A 22,368-nucleotide genomic window follows, 5' to 3' on the forward strand; every position below is an offset into this window, starting at 1 on the left:
CTTCTACCACTAAACTCCCCTAACACAAATACCAAACCTCAGCTTTACCATACTTTATGAACCATGCAGTTGTAATAATATTCACTGATAGCCATCTATCAAATCTATAGACTTTAAAAAGTTTTGTAGGCACCTATATTTAGAATCTAAATACACTTAGATTTCCATTTAAAAGAATCTTCAAAGCAACATTACTAAATGTTCCATTCTTGCCTTAGCTATCACTTCATATATGTAATAAAAAGATATGCAGAGGTTTGAAATCATGATTTCCCTAAATGCATATGAAAGTGGCTGTTATTAAATAGTGCCTCTGTTTTCACTCATTCAAAGTCTGATGTTTAGCAATAGGAGTGTGGGACCTGCCATAAAAATAGTCATGAAGACTTTATGTAATCTGTTTACATAGAAAGATTTGGTAGTTCTGGCTGTTCTTTATTTTAACTCATACTGTTTATTTGTACGAGGCCTTTTCAACAGACTAGTATTATGGTAGTTTAATGACACTTTACAGAGGATCAAGGTCTGTTATGTGAAACTGCATCAAAGTAAGTACACACGTTTCTCTCCTTAAAGAGTCCTTAAAGAATTCTAGTAGGCATAATTCACCTTTCAAAAGTCATTACTAGTTTCTCCCTAATGTATTAGGTTTAGGTGGTTTATGACTTCTCCATTAATGGATTTGTTTTGTTTTGTTTTAGAACATTTTCTCCTAACACCAAGATAAAGCATCTCAGGCAATAATTTCTTGGATCATCTTTAGCACCTCTTTAAAAAGAAGTACAATGTTGTCAGTTCTCTTGCTCTCTGGTTTAATAGCTATTTAATGATGAAAGGTCTAATCCTGGTTCCTTTGTCACTGTATGAAGACTCATTAAATTTACTGGGAGCAGGACACAATTTTAATTGCATAGTTTTCCCACTAGCACTGTTCGTTTGTTCTTTTATTTCATTGGAATTCTTGGACAAATGCCTTAGGTGATTAGTGGCTTATTTTAACTTAATTTCTCACATTGCAGCATCTTCTCTGATTACCTATTTGCACTTTGTTCAAGACAAAGTCTCATGTTTTCAACAAAGCATTAATTAATTTGTGTGGGGTCACCTCTAAAAGCTTTAGTTACTTCTTGCCTGACAGAGACCCCATGTTGAAAAAAAATAGAAAGTGAAATTTGGCCCAAATAATGATTTAGATAAATTCCCAGAGTAGATCAAATTCCATTCTTAAAGAATATTAGTAGATTTCACAATCTGGAAATTTCTACTTCTGTACTGAAGTATATTTTAAGTGCTGAAATTAATCTTCTTATCAGATGATGTATTTCACTGAATCAGATAAAAGTCCCTAGGTACTGGTTGCATTGATACTCCTGAATCCATGAACTTCAGACAATCCCTGCTTCCAAAGTCAATCAGCAAGAACTATTCTATGTTTATACTGCACAGTACTTGATTTGTTTGACTTTGTGTGATGACATTTCTATTGCTAAGCTATGATTGCTATTCTTTCCATACATGCGTGGGTTTTGCCTTTTTTTCCTTTTGCTGTTCAGTTTTGTAAATAATATGAAGGCTGTGATGTATTACCACATCACTCAAACATGAAGACGAGGATATACATTACTTCTGTGAGACAGAAAAACAAAAGGAAACAGTCACCTATTAGATATGGACTGTCACATGACTCAAAGCCAGGTTTTGTGTTAAGGCCACTGAGATGATGCATTCCAAAAGAAAAAAAATCAGATTGAAGTAGAAATTATGCAACGCGGTCAACTGAAAAAATGTACTTGTTAGTGGTATGGAAACATGCTACTTGGCGTTTTAGACAGCCATTGTTTAGGAGTTAGAGAACTCCTACCTCAGTATATTTTAAAGTTTAGTTTGAATAGAAATGTGGTAGGTACAGAACTGTGAAAGTAAAAAAAAAAAACAAACAGAAGTTTGATTTTGAAGGGAACTTGTTAAGTAATACACATGAGAGGATAGTTGCTGCTGTTACATCATTGACAGGGAACAAAGATTACTCTGTGCTTGGCACTGGATCATGAGGTCATGCTGGAAGCCTTGTAAACACAGGCATCCTAGAGCCCTCCAGTGTTCAACTGCACTCACAAGGAATTCTCTATTAAAGTTCTTCAGAGCCTTCATCATCTTTGTTCCCCTTTTCTAGACACAATCCAGCAACTCAATGTCTTTCTTGTAGTGAGGGGCCCAAAACTGAATACAGTATTCAAGGTGCAGCCTCACCCTTGCCAAGTACAGTGACACAATCACTTCTCTACTCTTGCTGGCCTTCTTGGCCACCTGAGCACATTGCTGGTTCATGTTCAGATGGCTGTTAACCAACACCCCCAAGTCCTAGTCTTACAGGTAGCTTTCTAACAACTCTGGCCCAAGCCTGTAGCATTGCATGGGGCTATTGTGACCCAAGTACAGGACCTGGCACTTGGCCTTGATGAGCCTCAAACAACTGAATTTGGAACATCAGTACAATCTGTCCCTCTCCAGAGCCTTCCTACCTTCAAGCAAATCAACATTCCCACCCAGCTTTGTGTCATCTGCAAACTTACTAAGGGTGCACTCAATACACTTGTTCAGATCATTGACGCTGTGTAGTCCTTGCTGTTGAACATACAGCTTCTCAGAGGACTTTAACTGTGCTGCTCAGGCAAACCTGGGAGTTCATGGAGTATTCTTTTATGTCTCACTGTCAACTTTCCTTGAAAAAAATGGAAGCAGTAACACTGCTGTTAAGGATAAAATCCTGAAACAAACATTTAGGAGTTTCCACACAGTATTTTAGACAATTTTATTTGCATCAAAAATGAAAGATTATTTTGTTAGGTTTTGTGCATATTTAAACAAAAAGATTTGCCTTATTCACAAAGATCTTACAACTTACAAAGGCTACAAGTGGATAAAACCAATGCAGAGGACATTGTACTGTCACTGTACAGCCATTCACCTGGGAACCTGTGAATATATGTACAGGTAATTTTAAACAGCCTTGCAATTAGTATTAAGGAAAAAATATATCATGGCCTTGTGCACCTTTAAAAGGAAATGAGGGAATGATGGAAAGTACGATGGCATGAAATAAAAAGTAAAAGCTGTTTTATTGCTGCAACATCAGCAATTGTCAATAGCTTAGTAGTATATATAAGTTAAATTGTGAACAGCACAAGGGGTGATGATCTTTTAAATAATAAATGCTGCATTTGATGCATTCTTGTGACAGTTTTGTCTCACTTTTATTCTTTAAGTAAATCTTAATTTTAAATAAATAAATTTTAATTAAGTAAAAAAAAAATCTTCTATTATTTCTATATAGAAATATATTTATTTTCTTTTTCTGCTGGATTGGTTTCTGGCACTATAGCTTAAAACAAAACCAAACCCCAAGTAACTATTTCTGGGAAACTTATGTTAAAATAAATATGTGTACACACATACTGTATGTTTTATGTCATTTTGCATTAATCTGATCCAAGTAAACCTACAAAAAATCAGCTTGAAACGACAGTAGCCTAACATATCTTTGTGACTTTAGAACTATTTCCCCAGCAGTTTCTGAGCAAGAATGAGAAGTGAATGAAATGCCCAAATGAACTTAGTAACATGTTTCCGCTGTTTTCATGCCTACTGGAGAATTATTTATCCACTTACAAACAATAAAATAAAATTGGCCTCTTTAGCCATTCTCTGATAGACATCTTTAATTTCAACTTCATCTAATTTGCATACATTATTTTTATCTTTTATACACAGCAGCCAAGCAGCAGCACTGTGCAAGTCAATCTAAAAGCTTTTTATTTCATTACAGTTTAATTTCTTATTTATTACACTTGCTAAATTATATTTCTGAACAAAACTGGCAGCCACTCTTTCAGTTGAACAGAATGTTGTATTTTTTATGATTGGGGCTGGAAACAGATGGAAGCTACTATTTTAAACATAACCTTAACTTTGTTTGCATGATAAGTAAATGGCTATGCTGACTGGTGACTGAACAAGATTGAAGACAGTAAGTAATAACAAGATCCCAACACGAATACCCTGAAGACAAGGAAGCCAAATTACAGTCCTTTTATCTTAAAAATTTGCTTCAGGAAAAAGAACATTCAGAATATTTGTTTAGTGAACTGCTCCATACTGATAGTAGAGATTGTATGGAATAGTCAAAGTGATTCACTGAGGGGGAGAGATGGCAACAGAGTACCCCAAAATATTCATCATGTAGGCACAATGCACAAAGGTATATTCTTTCCTTGTAGTCTGTTACTATTACTGTATAATTTGATTATGACATCCTGGACTACTCAAGAAACTCAGTTTGATGAAGACCTCAGTATTGTTTATGAAGTGTGCAGTTAAGAATGCTGGAGGGTTTCTCACTTCAGTCTGTCTCTGTTAATTTCTCTGAGTGACTGGCAAATGATAGATAGGTTCAAGGTTTACTCATTCTACTGGATCTTGCAGATGGTTCATTTACTGATGAAGTCATTAAAGCTGAAGTAGGTTTTAGAATTACCAAACCCCCTCCACCAGACACAGATATATAAGGGTGAGTCTCTTGCCAGAAACTATGGTAATTTTATAATGGTAGGGGATATGACAGTGGGGTTCTGCTACAGATCACCTAACCAGGAAGACCAAGTGGATGAAGCCCTTCACAGACAGATAAAGAGTCACTGCTCATTCACAATCCCTGGTCCTCATGGGCAAGTTTAATCATCCTGATATCAGTTGGAGAGACAACACTGCAGGGCACAAGCAATCCAGAAGATTCCTGGAATGCATTGGTGATAATTTCCTCATCCAAGCAACAGAAGAACCAATGAGGAGAGGTGCCATGCTAGACCTTGTTCTCACCAACGGGGAGGGGGTGGTGGGGAATGTGAAGTTCATGGGCAGCCTTGGCAGTAATGACCAGGAGATGGTGGAGTTTGAGATCCTCAGAGAAGTGAAGAGGAGGATGCTCAGCAAGATTGAAACCCTTGACTTCAGAGGAGCTGAGTTTGGCCTCCTTGAGCCTCTTTAGTAGAGTACCATGGGATGAAACTTGTAGGGATTGGGATCCCAGGAAAGCTGGTATGGTTTCAAGGATTATCTCCTTCAAGCTCAAAAGCAAGACATCCCTTAAAGGAAGAAATCAGAAAAAACATACCAGGAGGCATATGTGGATGAACAAGGAACTCCTGGTCAAAATCAGACATAAGAGGGGAACCCACGAAGGGTGGAAGAAAGAACAGGTAACCTGGGAGAAATACAATTAAATTGTTCGAGAAACCAGAAACCAGGCTAGGAAGGTTAAGGCCCTGATATAATTAAATCTGTCCAGGGACATTAAAGATAACAGAAAAAATTTACAGTTATGTCAGGGCGAAAAGGAAGACAAGAAATAATGTAGGGCCTCTCCAGAGAGAGTCAGGTGACCTGGTTACTGGTAACATGGAAAAGACTGAAGTACTCAATGCCTTCTTTGCATCAGTCTTCCCTAATAATCACTTGAGCCACACCACTGAAGTCACAAAGAGCAATGGCTGGAACTGTGAAAGTGAAGAGCCACCCACAGGAAGTGCAGATCAGGTCTGGGAACACTTAGGGATCCTGAAGGTGCACAGGGCCATGGGACCTAGCAAGATACATCCATGGGTCTTGAAGGAACTGGTAGGCAAGGTTACTAAGCCACTAGCCATTGTATTTGAGAAGTTCACAGGATCACAGGATGTCAGGGGTTGGAAGGGACCCAAAGAGATCATCAAGTCCAACCCCCCTTCCAGAGCAGGACCATGCAATCTAGCTCAGATCACAGAGGAATGCATCCACACAGGCCTTGAAAGTCTCCAGAGAAGGAGACACCACAACCCCTCTGGTGAGCCTGTTCCAGTGCTTGTGACCCTTACAGTAAAGAAGTTCTCCCTTGTGTTGAAGTGGAACCTCCTGTGCTGCAGCTTACATCCATTGCTCCTTGTCTTATCACAGGGAGCAAATGAGAAGAGCCTGTCCCTTCCCTCCTGGCTCCCAGCCCACAGATATTTATAAACATTTATTAAATCCCCTCTAAGTCTTCCCTTCTCCAGACTAAAAAGCCCCAGGTCCCTCAGCCTCTCCTCATAAGGCACATGCTCTAGTCCCCTAATCATCCTCATTGCCCTCTGCTGGACCCTCTCCAGCAGATCCCTGTTCCTCTTAAACTGGGGAGCCCAAAATTGAATGCAGTACTCAAGATGAGGTTTTACCAGGGCAGAGTAGAGGGAGAGGAGAACATCCATCAATCAGCTGGACACGCACTTCTTAATGCACCCCAGGATCCCATTGGCCTTCTTGGCCACAAGGACACATTGCTGTCCCATGGATAACTTGATATCCACTAGGACTCCCAGGTCTCCCTCCACAGGGCTGCTCTCCAGCAGATCACCTCCCAGCCTGTACTGGTGCAGTTTATTATTCCTCCTCAGATGCAGGACTCTGCACTTGTCCTTGTTGAACCTCATTTGGTTCCTCTCTGCCCAGCTCTCCAGTCTGACCAAGTCTCACTGAATGGCTGCACAGCCTTCAGGTGTATCAGCCAAGCCTCCCAGTTTGGTATCATCAGTAAACTTGCTGAGCAGACACTCTGTTCCCTCATCAATGTCATTGATGATGTTGAACAGGACCAGACCCAGCACTGATGCCTGGGGGACTCCACTAGTGACAGCTCTCCAGCTGAACTTGGCAGGATTGATCACCACTCTTTGAACTCTATTGTGTAGCCAGGTCCTAATCCACCTCACAGTCTGCTCTTCCATCCCACACTCCCTGAGTTTGCTCACTAGGATGTTATGGAAGACAGTGTCAAAGGCCTTGCTAAGGTCAAGGTAGACCATATTCAGTGGTCTCCCTGCATCTACCCATTCAGTTATGGCATCATAGAATGCTATCAAGTTAGTCAAGCATGATTTCCCCTTGGTCAGCCCATGCAGACTACTGATAACTTTATTCTCTTCTAAAAGAAATTAAGGATTACTATCTCAGGAGTTAGTATCTGTTTTGCCGAGTTAATACCACCATCAGTGTTTGTCACTAAGGAAGAAAGATGTCTATTGTGAGAACAGGCTGTCATGGGTCCAGTTGAATATGCTGATGTGTATTCAATACCATGATGACTTTAAAATGAATGTGCTGGCTGAAGAATCATGGGGCTTGTAGTTCAGACTGTAACCTGAGAGGCTTCTTGTTTCCCAATGCTACTTCTGATTTCCATTTTGGGGGTGTTGGTCTTTTCTGGAGGCTTGGGGCTGGAGGGCTTGTTTTATGGCTGGCTTCTGCTGCTGGTTCTGCATTTTGCTGCACTGTTCTGTAAATAGGCTAAGTTAATTGTACATCATATCATCTCATTAAACACTCCTGATCTCAGCCCAGGGTTTCTTTATTGTGTGTGTATTATTTTTCCTCTCAGCTGTGTGTGGGGGGCTTTTGAAAGCAGGCTGTCTTCAACCAGGACACAGATATAAGAATAACTGTTATCCATTCATATGCAACATTTGCAGAAACAAATACTATGCAAATCTACATCTCCTTCTTAATTATTTAATTTGAAAATCTGTAAACTTGCATTCTTTATGGATTGGTTTTGGAAGACCTTCCAAGTATATTAGCAATTACAGTAATGAAAGACAGGAATATAAGATAAGGCAAAACTTTCCAAATTACTGAATACTTTCATGATAATTTAATCTTGAAATTTTTGTTTAGCACATGACTCCATCTCTAGTGCTCTCCTAGAACCAGAATTCAGTAGTTAAAAACTTTCTTCTAATTACAAGTGTTTTAATTATATTTATAATTTTCATGGCAGAAAAGGAAGACTTAGCTATGTGAGATTTCTTTATGGAAAATTAGTTTACAGATGTCAAAGATGATCTTCTTTAATTTCCTTTCCTATACAAAAACTAAACATCATCTATGAAATGTATCTGGTTAGTGTAGAATGCTCTGACTGGAAGGAACTATTTATATACTTAACCCCCTTTTTCTTTTTCTCTCATTCACAGAATCAAATAATGCTAGGGGTTGGAACAGATCTCTGGATATGGAGTCCAACACCCCTGCCAAGGCAGCTTGACCCAGACAGTCACACAGGAATATATCCAGGAGGGTTTTGAATGTCCCCAGAGGTGGAGACTCCACCACCTCTCTGGGTACTTTTCTTTTAGTACTTGTTTGAAAGCTTTCCTGTAACCATTGACCTACATATTTGCCTCATTCTCCCTTACCCAAGAAGATACATTTACATGGAAGTATTCTGATTATCAATCAGCTATTTTAAGTTAACACTTAAAATCTGATAATAGTCTCTATAAAGATCTGAGCCAACTTTTGTGATTTCAGTCGTATTTGAAGTCTGGAATTGAGATGGTTAGATATACTGAATTTACACAATCTTTGAATTTTGCCACTATCTAAGTATTCCTTTTACAACATTAATTCTTATTATGAACTTTGCCTTTAGCATGTACTGCTCCACTACCATTGATTTTTTTTCCTCTCTTTGGAACTTTTGTAGAGCTGAGATTGCGGTACCACATCATTCATTTTTTTTAATATTAACAGAGAAGTCCCTAACTTGTAGATCGACTTGCCTGACATAAAATAAATGTTTAAGTCATACAGCACAAGTCTGGTTTGGATGTAGTATGAATACTCAGAATTTCTGAAAATTACAGAAAAAATATTTCATATGAATGCACTGGCTATATATGAAAATATGATCCTCCTGGAAACAGAAGAATAACATTACAGGAGATAATTCTAAAAATTATGTTTGAAGAGATAAGGGCTCTTGAATTTGTTCAGAGACTAAATTTCCTGTGACAACTCTGACATTTTCCTATGCATCACGAATTCTGAGAGGTACAAATTAAAGCAGATGTTAACATCTCAGGAATGGTTTTTCAGTTAATTCCTTTTATTTCAAATATAGATGTCTTTATTCCTGGGTAGAGATAATTGATTTGATGGTTGAGCGACTGTACTGCTAAGGTCATGCAGGTATAAAGGCCACCAGGCTGTAATTCTCAGACTGAAGTGGCACAAATAAGATTTATGCTCATGTAACTCAGGTTTTTATGCTCATGTAACTCAGGTTGACCACAATAATTCATAAGTGATCCCAGTACTTGGTCCAAAAAAATAGAATTACAGAAAAATTTCTTGTCTGGCTTCTGTGAATACTTATGTCTGAAAGAACTTTAACAAATCTGATTTAATCACAATTTGACTAGCTCATTATATTTGCTTCACTACTGACTTTTGATTTACATAAATGGTCACTACAGTTTTAATTGCATTTTCCTTCATGTTATATTTTACTGCTATGGCCTATGGTTGTAATTGAAAAGGATTTAATTTTTAATCAGGGGTGTTTTATATAGAAAAAAATGTATCATTTTAATGTGACAAAAATGTACTCTGTTGGATAGAATTTCTAAGACATAAATAAAGAGATAGTGTCTATAAAATGTTAGCCTGACAAGCAGTATAGCTATAGGTATGTGTACAGATAGACAATCCTTTTAGCTTGATGAAGAAATCTTTATTGAAAAGATATTACTCCTACATTTTAAACTGAAAATTGCCACTCTTCTAACAGGCAAACAATTGTAGAACTACTCAAGCAATTTTGTATAACTCAACATATAGTTTACCTAAACAAAGCCCTAAGGAAAAATTCTTGAACTCACACAAGACAATGGAATTAAAATTATATACTGCATCACAAATAATTACACTGCTGTAATTTAAACCAAGGACTGGTGGACACTAGATTTTAAAAAATTTTTTTTTTTTTTTTTCAGTAGTGGCTCAAAGAGATTGAGCTGTCAGTGCCTTCCTCCTTCATTCTGTACAGTCTGAAAATATACTTGAATTTCTGATAGTGTCTGAATTGCCTATTTCTGTATACAGTCTTATATTCAGTATTTCACATGTACTGTGTAGAATATATTTTCACAAATAAATATTTGGACGTTTGTGGATGATCTTAGTATTTTAACCTTGCATCCACTTTCAACATAATGATATTATTAGCACTGAGTTTAAAAATGTTCAGTAGTAATAAATATTGGGTCAACAGAACTTGCTTTTATGCACTGAGTGTTTGTATAATAAACTTTTACTTTATAGTTTTGTAGTAGTTCATCTTTTGGATTTAGCTAAGCCGTTTTAATCTAAACCATCTTCAGAGTAATTCAAAAGAAGCAGTCACAAGCTGAAAACAGAGGTACCTAATACAGAATTTAGCTTTCTTACTGGTTAAATTTATTCTAAGGCATTGCATATGATAATTAAAATCAGAGGGAAAAGTAATTTACAGTTCTCTGAAACCACTGCTTAAGAGATTACAGCGTAATTGCAGGGAAACGGAACTGCACAGAACACAGTTTCTGTACTGTGCACCATTTGGACTTCTTTTGATTTCATAAAGTTATGTTTAATTTATAGTACTTGGAGGGGGTTTCTTTCCACTTATGAAAAGTATTCTGTACTCCTGGGGCCTTGTGAAGAGAATTTCTACTTACTGGCTTGATATGTGAAACATACCAAGAGGAACAGCAATTCAATACATTCTTAAACAGATTCAATAGCCCAGATACAATAAACTGTCCAACATTTCAATTTTTAGGTGCAAAGGAAAGGCTCAGGAGAATCTACTAGCATGCAAGTGCATCACAGTAGTCCTTCTGCTACTCAGAGTTCCCTAAGCAAAATCACACTCTTTGTGTTTTATACCCAAGGAGAGGAATTTCATTATGAAGACAGTAAGGCAGGCCGAAGTGTTATATTCATCATTTAGAATAAAAAAATGAAAGGTAGAAAGATTGATCAATGAATACCCTCAGCAAAGTGAAAAAAAAAATTGATTGCATGTTGGAACTCTCCTCTAGTTAAGCAGAAGAGAAGAATGAGAAATCACTGTTATGTATAGATCTATTTCATATAAACAACCTGAAAGTTCTCTTTCAGATGGAAGTAACCAACATTGGTGTTGGATACTAAGCAGCTATCTTTCAGGTATTCATATTTCAGATGACTGCATAACTCATGTAGGCAACAGCTATATTTTCTTCTCAAATATATCTGAGCAGCCTGGGGAGAAGATTTTACTCAACAGACCTGAGAACAGAATATTGCAAAATGTAATTTGGGAACAGTTCCTGATGTGCAGTCCTGTGGAAATTAATTTCAAGTTGTCTACAAAGCAGTCATCTTTATTGTCCTACCAGGCTACAGAGTGCATAATGTCTGTAGTGCTCATTAATGGTGCCCCTGAAATTTTGTATGTTGATAGACATCCATAGGCTTACAAATTTAGGAAACAGAATATAACAGTGGAACCAAAGGAACACAGGGCGAAAACCTCAAACCAACATTGAAAACAGAACACACACCAAAACATAAAATCCAAGAGCTTTTGTTCCTGCACTGGAGCCTTTAAAACCTAAAGTTTATGTACATTACATCAGAAACCTAGTTTAGGGAAACTTACTTGTCCTGCTTTCTTGAGATCCATCATTTAGTGGAGTCAGAGATTACAAGTCATTCATATACAAGTCATACAGGCACTAAATGCTTCTCTTCTGTACATTCAGAAATATCTGCTATATCCTGGTAGTGGGTTTAACCTGTACTGTAATAAGTTTGGGGGTGCTAGGGAATACAAAGTGCCCTGTGTGAAGGAAATCCTGAGCTGCCTTGAGCTGGTCACAGCCAAATCTAAGTGACACTAGTATCACCCTGAATGCCCCATTGTTTTCTAATTTATGCAGCTAGACCGGGAAGTCTGTGAGATCCCAGTTCATGTGCATTTAGCAAAGAGAAGCAGGCATAAGGGAGGAGAAAGATGGGTAAATTTGGACAAACTACGTGCAGTTTGCATCAAAACCAGGAAAGTGAAATTATGAAGGGAGGAGGAGAGTTGTGCCGCTTGTGTCAATCCTTAATAAGCACTTAAATGTTTGTGTGTGTTGGCATTTTGTGGTTTTGGTTTTTCTCGGTTTTGGTTTGTTGTGGGTTTTTTTTTTTTTGGTTGGTTAGTTTTGGATTTTTTTACTTACAGTGTTGTGGTTTTTTCCCCCTAATGCCTGAATCAGTCATCAGAAGTTGGTAATACCTGGAAGTAAATTTAATTAAGTAAAATCTCCTGAACTGAGATTCCTTTGCCTACAATGAAGCCATGATCTAAGGTGAATATGCTGTAATGATTTTAACTATGTATTAAAAAAACCCAAGTTATACTGCAACCCAAGAAATCTGGTTTACAATCCATCATAGTCACATAAATATTTTCAATTCACTATTTAAGTATCTATTAAAAAAGAAAGAAGAAAGCTTCCTTTTCCCCAAGCCTCTTTAAACTTCTTTATTTAGTTTTCCTGGGTAGATTTTTTTTTTTATTTAGTTTTCCTGGGTAGATTTTTATTGATGAGAATTAGGTAGCCTTTACCCTTTGAAGATTTATCCTGCTAATGAAGTTCTAGTTTAGAAGGTATTGTTGCCTATAATTACATAGGTATTCAATTTATAGCAAGTTTTCTATAGATACACTGGCCAGAAAAGGATGATTGAAGAAAATGTTTGCTTCCTGATAAATAAAACAGAAGCAGTGAAAACAAACATGGAAAAGACCGGGGTACTTAAAAAATGTTGCCTGGTTTCAGTTACAACCTCTCTCAAACCCCTGAACTTCAAGGCAGGGAGTAGGGGAATGAAATCCCTCCCACCATAAGTGAAGATCAGGTTTGCAACCACATTAGGAACTATTCCTGAGCCTCAGTGAGATGCACCCCAGAGTCTTGAGAAAATTGGCTGATGCAGTTGCCAAGACACTCTCCATCATAACTGAAAAATCATAGCAATCAAGTGAAGGGCCCAGTAACTGAAAAGGGAAACTCATGTCCATTTTTATAAAGGGTAAATAGGAGGACCCAGGGAAACACCAATCAGTGAGCCTCACCTATGTGACTTGCGATCATTGAAGAGATACTTTTGGAAGAATCATTATGGATTGACTACATCAGAGGACAAGGAAGAGGTATGGATGTCATCTTTCAAAGCATTTTCCCCTCCATATTGGAGAGAGATGGGTTTGATAAATGGAACTGATGAGGAATTGGCTGGATGGCCATGTCCAAAGAGTTACAGTCAGTTGCTTAATATCCAAGAGCCAACCAATAATGTGTGATGTTCCTCAAGGATTGGTACTGAGACCAATACCATTTAATATCAATGACATAGTGGGATTGAGTGCGCCCTCAGTAAACTTGCAAATGACACCAAGTTGAAGAAAGGATGTCTTCCTGAGTCACCTTGGCAAGCATGAGGAGTGGGACTGTCTAAACTTCACAAAGGTTACAAAGCCAACTCCAAAGTCCTGTGTGTGGGTCAGGCCAATCCCAATTCAAAATAGCTGGGGGTTGCATGGTTTGAGAGCAGCCCTGCAGGGAAGGACTTGGGGATACTGGTGGACAAAAACTTGGATATGTACTGGTAAAGTGGGATTACAGCCCAGAAAGCCAATTGTATCCTGGGCTTCATCAAAGTGTGGCCAGAAGGTCCATGGAGGTGATTCTGCCCCTCTAGTCAGCTCTCATGACATCCTACCTAGAGTCATGGATACTTATTTAAATACCCCTGATTGATGTTGATTTAAAAAACAACAAAAAATAACACATGGCATGAATAAAAATGTTATCCTATGTGAAGTTAACATTATATTTTTTTGATGTATTTGCAGAATGTGTACTTCTTTATGTGCATTTCAGTTGCAGAAAGAGTAACAAGTTTGCACATTACTACAAAAAACAGAGAAGTAAATTAATATCTTTATGCTTTAGTCACAGAAACTCAGTAAGCTGTGCAGGCTTTGTAGCATAGGAATCTTTATTTCACAGAAACTTTCCTAGCGTAAAGACAATTGCCCTTTGTCCAATTTGAAAAGCAACCAACCACCAAAAAAAATTAATAAAAATCAAGAAATTTCTTTCTCCAGATCTGTTGCAAAAAAAAAAAAATATGTGGTCACTACATCTCATCTTCTGGTATACACTTAAACATCTTTGGTATGATTATGTAAGTTTTATATGTGTTTAAATCAATACTTTACTTCGGTTCTTTATGTTCCTGAGGGTTAGAATCATTGAGTTAAACATAAGAAACATAAATATTTTTGAATTTGAGTTGTCATAGTCATTCAGAAATACTACATTGCAGCAGATCATGATTACACTAAAGAGAAAGAAAATTTGACCAACAGAATGGTAAATCAATGTCTGATGTTCAACTTGATGAAAGTTTTGCTAATGTATTATACTCAGACAGTTAAAAAAAAAGACAACAACTCAAACCCAGAAGCTATATATAGGCATGACGACACCAGTTTCCATGATCTGAACCATGTGTGCTTTTTTTGCACATGTGAAAGTGTAATATCTCACACCTTGTGCCTGAAGAGATTCTTTCCAAACTTTATGCAAATCCTCTGACCCTCCAGCCACTACACATTCTTCAAACGGACACTTACCCTTTAAAGTGACAGCCAGCAATAATGTGACAAACAAGCCTGCAGCCTGCACATGTGCAATACACTTTACCTAGAATATTTGGATGTGATAGAATTAGGCTGCCCTCTGTGACAAGGACACGTTAATCAAAAGAGCCAAAATCAAAGGGTAGATGAGGGGTCTTGTGTTGTACCTTTATTGCCTGTTTGGTCAGGACATTTCTTAATCATTCTGTCTTTTGCTGAGTATCTCTCTGATACTTTCAGTTTCTAAATTGAGAGAGTGTTAGATTTTTTTTCTATGGTGCTTATATAAGAAGAGATAAAAACTAAGTACAGTCTAACACTCTACCACAATTAGCTCTTATGTAGCCTGTGTAATACTTTAATTAATATTGATATTGAAATTAAAAATACTGGCTTAGGCTTTGCTTTTCTACACCACAAAGTCTAGCCTGGCTTAGGTAATTCTTCCTTTTTTCCTTCTTTTTAGAATGAGATGATAAATGGTGCATCTCTTACATGTTTTTGTTAATGAGAGAATTATTGAGGAAAAGAATAATCATATCTTTCAAAATGTCTGGCCCATTGCTGTTAATGTAGAAACAAATTATTTCTCGTTCACTTTTACATGAACACAGTCAACACCCAGTGAAAGCTTTACGATTTCTTAATTACAGCAATAGAATTTTAGAAAGCACTACAGGGTACTCTTCAGATTTGTCTTGGCAGTTTTTTATCAACATAAGTTTACATTAAAAAGAAAAAAAAAAAAAAAAAGGAAAAAACAGCCATCTCATAAGGAGACAAAATCACCAACCAATGTGAATTACATATATGCAATTATGAGTTGGCCTTGGTGACTGAGAAGCTTTTTCCTTTCTTTTTTTAATTTTGCATTTCCAATGCTTGTCTGAAGTGATAGAATAGAATAGAATAGAATAGAATAAACCAGGTTGGAAGAGACTTTCGAGATCATCATGTACAACCTATCATCCAACACCACCTAATCACCTAAACCATGCAACCAAGCACCCTATCAAGTTTCCTCCTAAAAACCTCCAATGATGGTGACTCCACCACCTCACTGGGCAGCCCATTCTAATGGGCAATCACTCTCTCTGTGTAGAATTTCTTCCTAACATTCAGCCTAAACTTCCCCTGGTGCAGCTTGAGACTGTGTCCTCTTGTTCTGGTGCTGGTTGCCTGGGAGAAGAGACCAACCTCTGCCTGTCTACAACCTCCCTTCAGGTAGTTGTAGAGAGCAATAAGGTCTCCCCTGAGCCTCCTCCAGGCTAAGCAACCCCAGCTCCCTCAGTCTCTCCTCATAGGGCTTGTGTTCCAAACCCCTCCCCAGCTTTGTTGCCCTTCTCTGGACACGCTCCAGCAGGTCGACATCCTTCCTCAACTGAGGGGCCCAGAACTGGACACAGTACTCGAGGTGTGGCCTAACCAGTGCAGTGTACATAGGCAGAATGACCTCCCTGCTCCTCCTGGCCACACTGTTCCTGATGCAGACCAGGATGGCATTGTCCCTCTTGGCCACCTGGGCACACTGCAGGGGCATGTTCAGCCTACCATCAACCAGCACCCCCAGGTCCCTCTCTGCCTGGCTGCTCTCCAGCCACTCTGACCCCAGCCTGTAGTACTGCATGGGGCTGCTGTAGCCAATGTGCAGAACCCGGCACTTCAGTTAACACACCTTTAACAATTTATTTGCAATTGAAGTGTTCAAAATAAGCATGATATGTGGGGTAAAATGTATAGACAGTTAAAATGCAGGTCAACTGGTTTTAAGTTTATGGTTCACAGATAATAAGGGAAGTCCAGATATCATAATTGTGCTTCAGTCCTAACTGCTAGGTTGTTCTGAGACTTTCTGAAGTCCCTCTAGTTTGCTTCAGTCAAAGGCATATTGTTGAGGCATAGAAAATTGTATATATCCTTAGTTTAAATTAAAAAAAATCAGTTCTGTGTCTGAGCAAAGTATGACTCTGCCAGAAAGAAATCATAGAGGTTTAACACTACTTAGTTTGTGTGATATGTGTCTATATCGTATATATCATGTAAGTTTGTGTCAGTTTGTGTTTTTTCCTGTTAGATGTATTTGACAAGTGGAACAAGTTTCACCACCTACATAAAGAAATATCAGCTGCATTTCATTCATGCGTTTCCCATGAATATTCAAAATCTTACAGAGGAACCAGGAAAGATACACAAACATTAATGTTGATACTAGTTGTTGAATAGATACCATGATTAGCTAAGTAAAAACTGGAGTAAATAATACTATTTCAGTTTCCTACTACATAAACAGTGTGCGGCTGAAAATTGTTGTTTTAACTTATTAGAAACTATTCTAAGTCATTATTAGAAATACTCTCACTCTATTATTTAATCCTCTTCTACTTTCTAATTATTTCATAGCTACAACAGGGTAGGTTTAGACTGGACATTAGGAAAAGTTTTTTCGCAGAAAGAGTGGTCAAGCATTGGAATGGGCTGCCCAGGGAGCTGATTGACTCACCAACCCTAGATGGGTTTGAAGGTCATTTGGATGTGGTGCTTGGGGATATGGTTTAGGGGTGTACCTTGTAGAGTAGGGTTGTTGGTTGGACTTGATAATCCCAAAGGTCTTCTCCAACTGGAATGTTTTTCTGATTTCTGTGATCTTAAAAACTGAAATAAGATATATTTTTCCTCCTAATCTCATTTACACATCAAGATGAGCAAAGCACTGTCAGTTAAGATACCTGCATGCCCCAAAAAACATCTGCTGTAGAAAGGTACGTGCAGTCATAATAGCAATTTCCACGCATTCAAAACCAACATATTGCTCCTAAGATCAAAAGAATTTCTTAAATTAATTTTTAAGATGTTTTTTCTTGTCTTTGTATTTTAGGGTCTGAGTTGTCACTGCTAAATTTGTCTTGATATTTTGCTGCTCTTTGCAGTAATGCAAGTAGTTATTACTTTGTTTTTAATTATGAATTTATATTTTCTGTTGAGCTCTGATGTACTGAAGCAGATTAAAAGACAACAAACTTTCAGGCTTACAATAATACTATGTGAATTCTTATGAGATAAAAACCTGCTCATGACAAAGATGTTATGATCAGCAAGCATTGTAAATAGCAAATGTGAGAAAACAGGACTGCATGTGATTAATTTGTTGAATAAACAGATTTGGTTGATCTTCTGCTTGTAGAGAGGACGTAAATGTGTCTAATAGCTCAAATAAGTTTAGCAATTAACTTAGATTTTCTAGAGTTAACTATTATGGTACAATATAATTAATTTTTCTTGAAATATGACTATCTCAGGTATGAAAATTTATCCTAAAGAAGAATAAAAATGTGGAAGATAGTAATGCAGAAAAAAAAATCACACACATTGTGAGATTCTGCTGATGGGTAAGATTGTGCCCACTGTCATAGGAATGTGGAAAAAAAGAAAAGCTACCTACTTTGGAAGTCTTCCCCTTGAAACATTTTCTGCTAAAAGAAAAGTGAAAATTAGAGCATTTAGAAAACTAATTTCCTTTAGGGAGCGTTCCTAAAATTCTTGTTTAGATTCAGTTCAATTTAGTGTTTCACATTAGCAGCTGCTAAGTGCCCACCATGTCTCAAAGTATTTGGATTTAATTTAATTTAAATGTCTGTCTCCCTGAAATAATTAAATGAACAGCAAGTCAACTTAAAGGAACATTGTGCAGTAGACAAAAATCACAAAAGAAGTTTAATTGCATTAAATAAATTATAATATTGATCAACATAAACCAGTATTGAATTTAGTATTGTACTCTGACTCATTGGTTTAGCTTTCTTTATTAAGTCTGTAAATAAATTGCAAAGGATTAGAGAAGATAACATGCTATTGAAGAGTGCAATGTTTTCATTTCAGAAACTTGTTTCTTTTTTATCTTGGTACTGTAAGATTTACTCCAGCATCTTGAAATTATTTTCCTTTGAAAAGTGTGTACTAGTATTCTAAAGTGTATGTAGAAATATGCTGGAATAGAAGTGATGAGTCACTTCTAGAAGTGGAATAGAAGTCCACAAGTCAAGTGGACTTGAAGAGTTTACTGCTTTTATTTTACAGGCTGGTAGCATCTTAAAGGACCATTACGGTGTCACAAATATTTGAAAGAGGAGTCTTCAGTACAGAACTATTAATTTATTGTATCTCTAAGGCTTTTACTGAAGACATTTTAAGGCTCTTCTCTCTTAATCATAGAGAAAATATTGCAACTTGCTTTCTTAAAAACAGGTATTTCACTAATGTACCCCTGGTAGCATTTCTCTTACAAGTACAGGACTGATTTTGTATGTTGAACACTGTCAGTTCTGTCAGTTTTATCATGATTTGTGAATGTTTGTTCTTTTCCTGAATGTTCAATATATGGAGAAATTCGATCAATTAGCAGCAACACCTTGATCTATATTGAAAACAAACAAACAAAATACAAAACCAAAACCCAAAACCCTAACCACCTGGCAAAGAAGCAAAGCAACAAACCACCTACACCCCCCCGAAAAAAACCCCAGCCAATCAAACAAAAACCAACAAAAATCCAAAACCAGAATAACCTTAAATTTAAAAAATAATAATGAAAATCATCATAAACATCTAACAATCATGACTTGCTTAAACACACCACTGTTTAGGAGGTAGGCAGACAATGCCCTTAATTACATAGAATCATAGAATTGTTAGGGTTGGAAGGGACCCCAAGGATCATGCAGTTCCAACACCCCTGCCATGGGCAGGGACACCTCACACTAGATCAGGTTGCTCATAGCCACATCCAGCCTGGCCTTAAAAACCTCCAGGGATGAGGTTTCTACCACCTCCCTGGGCAACCTATTCCAGCGTCTTACCACCCTCATGGTGAAAAATGTCTTCCTAACATCCAATCTGAATCTACCCATTTCTATTTTTTTCCCATTCCCCCTAGTCCTATCACTACCTGACACCTGAAAAAAGTCCCTCACCAGCTTTGTTGTAGCCCCCCTTCAGATACTGGAAGGCCACAATAAAGCCTCCTCAGGGCCTTCTCTTCTCCAGACTGAACAGCCCCAACTCCCTTAGTCTGTCCTCATAGGAGAGGTGCTCCAGCCCTCTGATCATCCTGGTGGCCCTTCTCCGGACACATTCCAGCACATCCAGATCCTTCCTCTAATAGGGGCTCCAGAACTGGATGCAGTACTCCAGGTAGGGTCTCACCAGAGTGGAGTAGAGGGGGACCTGCTGGCTATGCTTCTCTTGATGAAGCCTTGGATGTGATTTGCTTTCTGGGCTGCAAGTGCACACTGGGGGCTCATGTTGAGATTCTCATCCACCAGCACCCCCAGGTCCTTTTCTTCAGGACTGCTCTCAAGCCAGTCACTGCCCAACCTATATTGGTGCTTGGGATTGCCCTGGCCCAGATGCAGGACCTTTCATTTGGTCTTGCTGAACCTCATGAGGTTGTCATGGGCCCACCTCTCCCACCTGTCGAGGTCCCTCTGGATGCCATCCCTTCCCTCCATCATGTCTGCTGCACCACACAGTTTGGTGTTGTCAGCAAACCTGCTGAGCGTGCACTCAATGCCACTGTCCATGTCACCAACTAAGAGGTTAAACAAGGCTGGTGCCAGTACTGATTCCTGAGGGACTTCACTTGTCACTGGCCTCCACTTGGACATGGACCCATTGACAGCAACTCTTTGGGTGTGGCCATCAAGCCATTTCTTTATCCACTGAATGGTCCATCCATCAAATCCATTCTGCACCAGCCTGGTGACCAGGATGTGGTGCAGGACAGTGTTGAAGGCTTTGCTCAGGTCCAGGTAAATTATATCAGTTGCTCAGCCTTCATCTATTAATGTTGTGACCTTGTCATAGAAGGCCACCAGGTTTGTCAGGCAGGATTTGCCCTTGGTGAAGCTGTGATTGTGCCCAATCACCTTTTCATTATTCTTTTGCCTCAGCAGTGCTTTCAGGAGGGTCTACTCCATACTGTTACCGGGCAGAGATGTGAGACTGTGTGATCGTTTAAGCCGTAACTGGGAGTTAAGAGAGGGTGAGGGGTGTGGTAATATGATTCCTTTCCTCTTCTCTCTCCCCCTTCTCTCTCTCACTCTGTTTTCTCTCTCTCTCCTTCTGATCCATCCACTTTATTTCTGTTAATAAATAGCCTCGTTGTTGTTATTTTGGCCTTGTTTGTGCCTCTAATTTCATAACACAGAAATATTCAAAAGAACTGAGTCTCTTTCCCTCTCTGGACTGAGACACAAGGGTACTGTGGGTGGTGTACTTCTTAAAGGAGCACGTTTGATCCATTTGTATCATTTGTTTCACCTGGTAGCTACCTGTTCCCATTGACCCTGCACATGTGAGTTGCTGCAGGAAGTCTGGGGAGTTACCTGATGAGAGGATAGCGAATCTTCTCCTCCACTAAGAGCTGACTTCTGTTCTGTATTTGTAAAGATCAGTTTGTGAAAGTTATCAATTTCCTTTTCACTCTCACTGATGCTTCTTAACCTGCTCACCTCTCCCTGAGCTCTATCACTTCATACTGGAGCTGTGCCAACTGGCTCACACACCTCACACACCCATAGTCAGTGTTGCCCCCTGTTGCCTGTAAAAGATTGTGTCATTCCTTACAACCTGTGGCCTGGGGGCCAATATCCATTTTGGTAGGTGCAGAGAGCAGAGTCTTCCTCCTCCAAGTAGCCACCATTATGCCTTCAGTAAGACTGAAGCACCTTGTATCCTGCCCACATACCCTGCTCATGCCAACTACTGAGTTAAATCAAAAGGAGCCCCCAGGATACCTCACAACCCACTCCTGGGTTCCAACTCAGTTAATTCAAAAGGAGCCCCTGGGGTACACTCAGTCACTATTTGCACTCCCTATGCCTATTAGTCTGCCTGCATCAATGGCAAAGTGCTCCCAGCTGTCTCCCTCTCGTGTCCCACTCACTAGGTTGCAGCTAGTGAGAGGGCTGCTGCCTCCAGCTCGCAGTCTGAGAGTCTCTGCCGGTGCCGCCGGGGTTTAAATTTCCCACGGCTTCTCCGGGAACACCCCCAGCCTTGTTGCCCTCTCAGGCAACCTCGCGAGAGCCTCCAAGTTGGGTCAGGTCACGTCTTTCCTCGCTTGCTTTCTGTCTCCGTGTCTCTAGGAGCCCGCTTTCCTCTTCTAAAGATCTCGGCGCAGCACGGAGCTGGCCGGTGCTGATGCAGTTGCTTCACAGCTTGCAGCTTGCTTTACCTTTTGGCTAAGTGCTGAAAATGTCAGGCAGTTGGACTAGCTGATCCTTGTAGGTTACATCCAAGTGACTACTATTGTTCTGAAGAAAAAGCTTTTGCTTAATGGATGCCAACGTCTAACAATAAACATAAAAACCCCAAGCAGCAAACAAACCAACCCAAACAAAAAACCAACCCAAGCAAACAAAAAATCAAACAAACAAAACCTCAAAACCCCCAAGCAACCAACCAACCAACCATAAAACTTCAAATAGAAAAAGACAGGGGTAAACTGAATAGGAAAAAGCTCTCTTCTGTCTTCTGTGAATCAGCTAAGAAGCGTCAAGGTTAAAATGCATTGAAAGAGAATTATGAAAAATATATTTTTATGACAAAAGTAGTTCAGGACTTACCATTTTAGAAAAGTTTTGAGATTTTTATTGCTTATACTTTTTAACAGTAATTAAAATAATCAGAAATAGCTAGCTATATCTGATCTTATCTTGGAGTAGGAGGTAGATTAGATCACTTCCCTGAATTCCATCCCATCCCCAGATAAATAAATAAAAAGGTCCTGAATAAGTCAGCGT

General features: G+C 38.8%; 1 protein-coding gene across 1 annotated transcript in view; it reads left to right on the forward strand.

The window, feature by feature from the left end:
* The window catches only part of LOC128897327 (uncharacterized), a 101,834-nt gene that overhangs the window by 64,239 nt on the left and 15,227 nt on the right, over positions 1–22,368 (forward strand). Inside the window, 1 exon segment of the mRNA XM_054162917.1 lies at positions 10,670–10,805. Within this exon segment, the coding sequence (XP_054018892.1) occupies positions 10,670–10,805 (136 nt within the window).

The sequence above is a fragment of the Dryobates pubescens genome, chromosome 7 (assembly GCF_014839835.1).
Source record: "Dryobates pubescens isolate bDryPub1 chromosome 7, bDryPub1.pri, whole genome shotgun sequence".
Taxonomy (NCBI): domain Eukaryota; kingdom Metazoa; phylum Chordata; class Aves; order Piciformes; family Picidae; genus Dryobates; species Dryobates pubescens.